This window comes from Kryptolebias marmoratus, linkage group LG10 (genome assembly GCF_001649575.2).
Source record: "Kryptolebias marmoratus isolate JLee-2015 linkage group LG10, ASM164957v2, whole genome shotgun sequence".
NCBI lineage: Eukaryota > Metazoa > Chordata > Actinopteri > Cyprinodontiformes > Rivulidae > Kryptolebias > Kryptolebias marmoratus.
Window position 1 is genome coordinate 14,032,783 of NC_051439.1, and position 6,388 is coordinate 14,039,170.

Below are 6,388 nucleotides of genomic sequence, written 5' to 3' on the forward strand. Positions count from 1 at the left end.
AGATCTAAAATTTACACCAAGGTTCCAAACAGTAGCACTACATGTGAAGGTAATGCTATTAAAAATAAATATATGCTTGGATAGTTGAATTTTTTAGGACCAAAAAGCAATGACCTCAGTTTTACCTGAATTCAAGGGTAAAAAGTTAGAGGTCACCCTAGCTTTTATATCCCTGAAGCTCCAAGAAATGGCCTGTATAAGACTTTTTTGATAAATAGAGCTGCCTGTTGTTAGCATAGTATTTGAAATAACTTGCATTTCCTGATAATGTTACTTGAAGGAAGTACAGAAAGAAAGAACAGAGTTGAACCCAGCCCAGAAACAGCAACTTTCTAATGGATCTGCAAGGCTGAGTTTTACACAAAAACTAAACTCTAATCTGAGCCAAGAAGTTCTCTTGAACAACATGTGTTAAAATGTAAAGATTTCACATATTTGTGTGTTTTAGGAACATTATTACAACTAGCTGGTTTATATGTTTAACCAAATTATTAGGATGACGCTTGAACAGGCAGAAGCTTTTGCATATGTTGGTTATATATCGACCCCAAAGGACATTTTACTTTGTTTCACAACTCCTTTTTTAATGTTATTTAAAAGTTATCCTATTTATATATTTATTTGTTTAATCTTTATGCAAATATATGCAGAGACTTCAGTAACAGTTGGTCATTTGCTCCAAAAATAATAATCGCTTTTTTTTTTCTTGTCCTGATTTTGACCTTGATGTTGGACTCGAGTTGGTATGTGGTGCACCTTGTGCATGTTAAAGGCACTCAAACTAATGTTCTTTGCTGTTTCTTTGTATCTGTCAAATATGAAAACTCCTGAATTTTGATCAAGTCCTTTGACTATGTTTAACCCGAGTGTTTGGGTTGGACCTCAGCAACAGTTAGTCATCATTCCCTCAAGAAATATTAATCAATTATCTTGCCCGCCGGATCAGTTTGGGGAAGAAGTCATCTGGAAAGAGGCACAAGCAGATATATGAGGAACGAGCTCAAGCACATGCCGGTGAATGCTGTAATGCCTAATCCTTTGAGACAGCCCAGAGCCACAATGTCACTTCTAGTTCCCTTGTCCTTTGCTATGGTACAGCCTGGAAGTGTCTGGTGTGACCGCTACTAACTTTTGTTTTTTTTTTAGGGGCGATCTGGAGAGAATTATTTATCAAAACTGAAGTAAGGAAAGCAAGAAAGCATGTTAGGGAGTGCAATTGTTTCAGGGTTTTTTTTTTTGTTTTTTGTTTTGGTTGTCTGTGAAAATGGGCTTTGGTGCTTTTTCATGTGCAGAAACAAATAAGTTTTGAAAGGCGAGTACAATCAAAAGACTACTTTCTTTTTAAAAAGGAAGCAGTTGGTGATAAATGAAGGGACAGAGACGGGGAAGTTAGCTGAAAAAGCTGAAACTATTTGCCTTTTAATAGTCATATTTTCAAAACTGTTTCGAAATTAGATTTGGACCACATAACCAAAGTCCCATTAATGTTTAACTTGTTAGAAGCATAGTTTTATTCCAGTATATCTAAAGCAGGTATTTTCATTTAAATGGCTTGAAGCAAAGGGAGATTTATGTGAGCATATTTTGGTTTCTTCTCATTTGACACGTTCTCTCATTTTCCTTACAGCGAGCACCCCATTCCTCATAGATCATCAGAAGGAGGAGGTAAAAGAAGGAGCCAGTAACACACCGGCCCTAGAAGCAGTGGGACCAACTACACCTCAGTTTTCTGCTTCTGCTCAGCCTGAGAGTTTGTCTTTACTCCACGAGGACACTTGAATGGAGATCGACAGGCTCACCTAATTCCAGCAGAAAGTGGCAAAAAAGAAAGCTATTGTGCCTGAAAAAAAAGGAAAGAAACAAAAGCTCAAACTGTTATTACTGGGAAAACTTTACAACAAAGAAAAAAAAAAAATACAACGCACATCATTAGTCTTCAAATCAGCATGCTCCTGCTAGATCCAGTCCTTCCAGGTATATTAAGCATGACAAATGTTAATGCAATCAAGCCTTGTTAGGCCCTCCGCCATCTCCTCAAAGAAGAAGGCAGCTTCAAGTGGCTCCTCGTTTGACTCTAGACTTTAGTGCTCCTCCTGCTTCCACACAGAGTCTCCAGGCCACCTGCGACTGCACAGTCCAATAATTATGTCCACTCTAGTACTGCAGCACTTGTCAGCAGGAACCTTGGAAGCATGGTCAGCTGAGGCTTGGTGGCCGGGGGGTGGGCGTCTGCCCTACCTTAGGGCCGCCAACAACAGCTGTAAGAACATCACAATGTTTGGCTACCCCATGCTGTCGCTGGGTTAAGAGAGGCGACCACCGGTGGCGAGCCACACAAAGTACAGGCCTCCTATTAGCATGGATTTGAAAAGCTACAGTTGCTACAAAGGTGCTCATTAGCACAACACAGAGGGAGCGTAGTCACGGTCCTCGGAGGGCCGCCTCTGTTCTCATCAGGTTACCTTCTATATTCAAAGTTCCCCCAAACGTATTTAAAGTTCAAGGCCCGCTGCAGGTCTGTTTGAAAAGGCTGTTTTTCAGCAACGCTGGCTGGGTTACTTTAAATGGACGGACGCTAGCAAAGAGAAGTTTAGAGAAGCTGTAGGAAACGGGGGAGAGGAGAGTCATACACAGGACTTTCACAAAGCCTTGGGGTGTACCGTTTCCCAGCACTTTCACCAGCAGAGACAGTAAAGGATCAATGCAACCTACAGTGAGATCAAACACAACAGTTTGAGCCAAGCTAGTAAACAAGTAGGGGTTTCTAGAAAGATGCATATGCACCATATTAGTAAAAACTTTTGTAGTCTGTAAAACCCCTACACCTGCAAACTATCTAATTCTGTTGAAAGGAGTCTGGAAGGTGTTTTACTTGGAAACAAAGTTTTTTTCTCTAATAAATATCCAAAACCTTTAAATCAAAAGTAACAAATATGGACTTTATATAACAAGATATCACCAGCTACACAACACATGTCTTTTCAGCCCTTTTAAAGCCCTTTTTAAGAGAAGAATCGCATTTAATAAAATGAGATTTGCCAATTAATATGAGTTATACGTCCGCAATAATCCTTGTGAGAAGGATTTATGTGATCATGTTTTAGAGGGGTGACATTTATAAATGCTGTGTGTGCACACTAGTCTAAATGGATGCCCCACACAAGACACGCTGCCACAGAAATCAGTCAAAGTGTTCAGACAGAGAGCGCCCCAACCCCCCTCAGCTACCGCCGCCTCTCCTCCTGCAGCTCGACTCGAGGCTCGCTTCACATCAGGAGTATAAACCTGATTAATAGGAATTGCACAGGTTGGGGTTCATTATTAAACAAAAAAAAAAAAGCTGCCATTAATGGCGTTTTAGAGATACATGCCTTTGAACTTGTTGACAAGTATTGACTGTAATTGTTTTAGAAGAGCTTTGTGCTGCTGCCTTATCTGACAGCCTGTGTTTTGGTGCCAGTGAAGTGACAGGAGAAAAAGATGCATCAAGCGTTTCCATCAGTAGGAGGAGAAGAATACCTCACCTGCCATTTCATAATTAGCAGTCACCATAATGACACATCGGCCAGACCTTATGCCACTAAATGAATTTACAATGTCTTGGAAATGGGGGAATAGCATCCGTAGAGCTAGTCAATTGTCCTGTTACAGTTAAGGAATCCAGCAGGCTGGTACCACTCATATTTCATCCCAGGTAAAGATTACCTGTCAGGCCCATGGGAGATGTATTGATCTGTTTTCCTTTTTCCGCCAGCAATCACCTGACAAAGGCACCTAGGAGGTGAGTGAATGAGCGATGCCTGGTGTGTCTGGTCGAGCCTGCTGGTTTCTAGTGTCCAGTGATGGGTGGAGAGGGGATGAGGAAGAGCGGCGATAATGCAGTCATAAACTCTGTTTGAACCTCGTCTGTATGCATGCAGAGCAGTCTCTCCCCCCACGAGCCCTGGGGTCACAGGTCAGTGGGGAATTTGCTTTTGTGGCTCCTTTCTTGTCAGTGGCATTTGTTCCTGCTGTGTAATGTGTACCAAAGGTAGAAATGCAAGGGGATCGGGGCCACTCTGGTTCCTGCAGACAACTGCATGTTGTAAGTCACCGAAGTTCAGCTCACTTTGGACTTAAGAAGGAAACGCAATTGACGTTGATGCCCTTTTAACAAGAACCTGTTGTGGTTTCATGTTTGCTGTTTTAGAAAGAATATCTTTTGCAACATTACACAATACTTGTCAGCTAAAAGAGTTTAAACATTTGCCTCGTTCATTGAAATGCCATAATTTAAAATTAAAGTAGTTGCAATGTATAAAATGTTTTGTATTTGATGTGATAGTTTTAAAGTCTGTTAATTGCAGATTTCAATCTGACGGCGTTTAATTCATGAATGAAATTACATGTTAGATAGTGCCCAAGATATGTCTAATTTTTTTCACTATCATATTTTCTAATTTCATCTACAAGGATTTAAATAAATCTTGGTGATATCAGGGCTCCGAGGCAGCTATCCACATTTGAAACCTTGTACAAATAGCATCTTATCTCTTAAAGCTGTTATCTTTATGCTTAATAGCAGCGGAGGCATGCCTAATTGCTTTGCAAATGATCTAAAGAGGATTACTAATCCCTTAGAAAGCCTGTACCATGTCACTAGATGTGAGAGAGATGTTACAATAGTCAAATTCAATCGAAACGTGCAGTTTATGCATTAGATGTCTTTTCCAGAATAAACACCTATATGAAAAAAGTTTTAGGAACTGGTGGATGCTATAATGTTTGATCATTTTTTTAAGGTTGTAAAGCAAAAGAAAGATACCAGGTAGTCTCGAATCATTTGTGGAGTTTAAAAACATGTCTTTCATTCACGTCTTTAATCGTTTTTTTAATTTTTATTTATTGTCATGAGTATTTAAAAAATAATGTGTTATCTGTATGAATTTATGTGCAATAAATGAGTTTTAGTGAATATAATTGTGTAGAATATTTATGTGAAAATAAGGCTTTGACACGTTTTATTAGCCTTTTAGGCACGAGAAAAAGAAACTAATCAATAAAACTCAATCATTATGTGATAATGTCATGAATAATTAAAATCTAACACTAACAGGGATTTTGATGCTTGATAAGCCAACCATGGATTTCTGAGTTAGAACATGTACTTGTTCATGTAAAACTGTTGTAAACTGTCTTTATATAATCATAAAAAGAGCAGTAATCCCAGACTACAACAGGAATTTTAATAGTTGCATCAGATTAAAAGCAACACGATGGTTGCAGGAAAGAAAGTTGATTCTGGGAATTTGTAGCCAAAGCTCCAAACAAAAATCCATAAAGTATGAAACAAATCTCTCACAACTTTTAATTTTTTTTTTGATGAATAATCTGCCCTTAAATTAAAAATTTCTAAGCAAAATTTGTAAATGGCTGCGAGCTACCACGTCTTTGTTTACTGACAGAAACAGCCGAAGTGACTGAAAATAGGTCAACAACAGACACATCTACAGAAGAGCCATTTTGGACAAAGAAGTCTGATAATTTTTATGGATTTATTTATGGTTTGTTGAGTAAAGTATGCAAATTAGCTTCTGTCAGATTCAGCTGAGTGCTTTGTTTACATCGAACTATATTTCAGAATGGCATATCGATATATCAGGAGTAAACTCCTTCAAACTGCTCCATTTGATATAGTTTAACCTTTTTTATGTTTGATTTTGTACTTTGCAATGAGCACATTTAAAGCCAAAAAGATAAATTCAGAAAAGCCCTAGATATTTTTAAATTGATGATGAGAATAACGTTTAGTTGCTGCTCTGAAGTACTTTTCACAGTTGAGTGACACAATCCTGCCACAATGTGACATTAGTCCTGCCGAATACAGATGTTGGTTTGGCTGCAGTGCGGCTGACAGAGAAAATACTCACTCGGCCGCCAGAGATTATCAGCCGATCCCCCGCTGTTAATCTTCCAGCTGAATGCTGAGGACTGCAGCAGTCACTTTGCCACGTGTTGAGAGTCGGAGCAATTCTCTCTGCTCACTGGTGGTCCACGGTTACAAATCACATCATCAGCTGTCTGAGCACCCACAGCCACCTCGTCTCCACCAGATTGATGGTGAAATGGAGGAAAAATCAATGGCTTCCTCTCGACAGAAAAAGCCAGCTCTGTCATGTTTGGGAGTTTGATGTTGGCCTCTTTTACTTTCTCTCCACTATGGGAAATTGAAAGCTCGGTTCGAACAAACTGACAGACATGGAGTGTTTCAAGTCGATGTAATGACACATTTCGATCTGCTTTCTTATTTGCGTTGTACCTTTTAGAAACACTTCACCTCCACTGAAGAAGATTACAATGATCAGGTTGAGTTAGCTGAGATTCTAGTAAATGATGGTTCGTCGTTGAA

General features: G+C 39.3%; 1 protein-coding gene across 3 annotated transcripts in view; it reads left to right on the forward strand.

Annotated features, from left to right (window-relative positions):
- Positions 1-4,954, forward strand: part of LOC108236694 (G patch domain-containing protein 2-like) — a 35,004-nt gene extending 30,050 nt beyond the window's left edge. For all 3 annotated transcript variants that reach the window (XM_037977855.1, XM_037977856.1, XM_017417552.3), the window contains one exon: positions 1,628-4,954. In XM_037977855.1, the coding sequence (XP_037833783.1) occupies positions 1,628-1,779 (152 nt within the window). In that variant the 3' untranslated portion in view covers positions 1,780-4,954. The remainder of the gene's footprint in view (positions 1-1,627) is intronic.
- Positions 4,955-6,388: the final 1,434 nt, after the last annotated feature.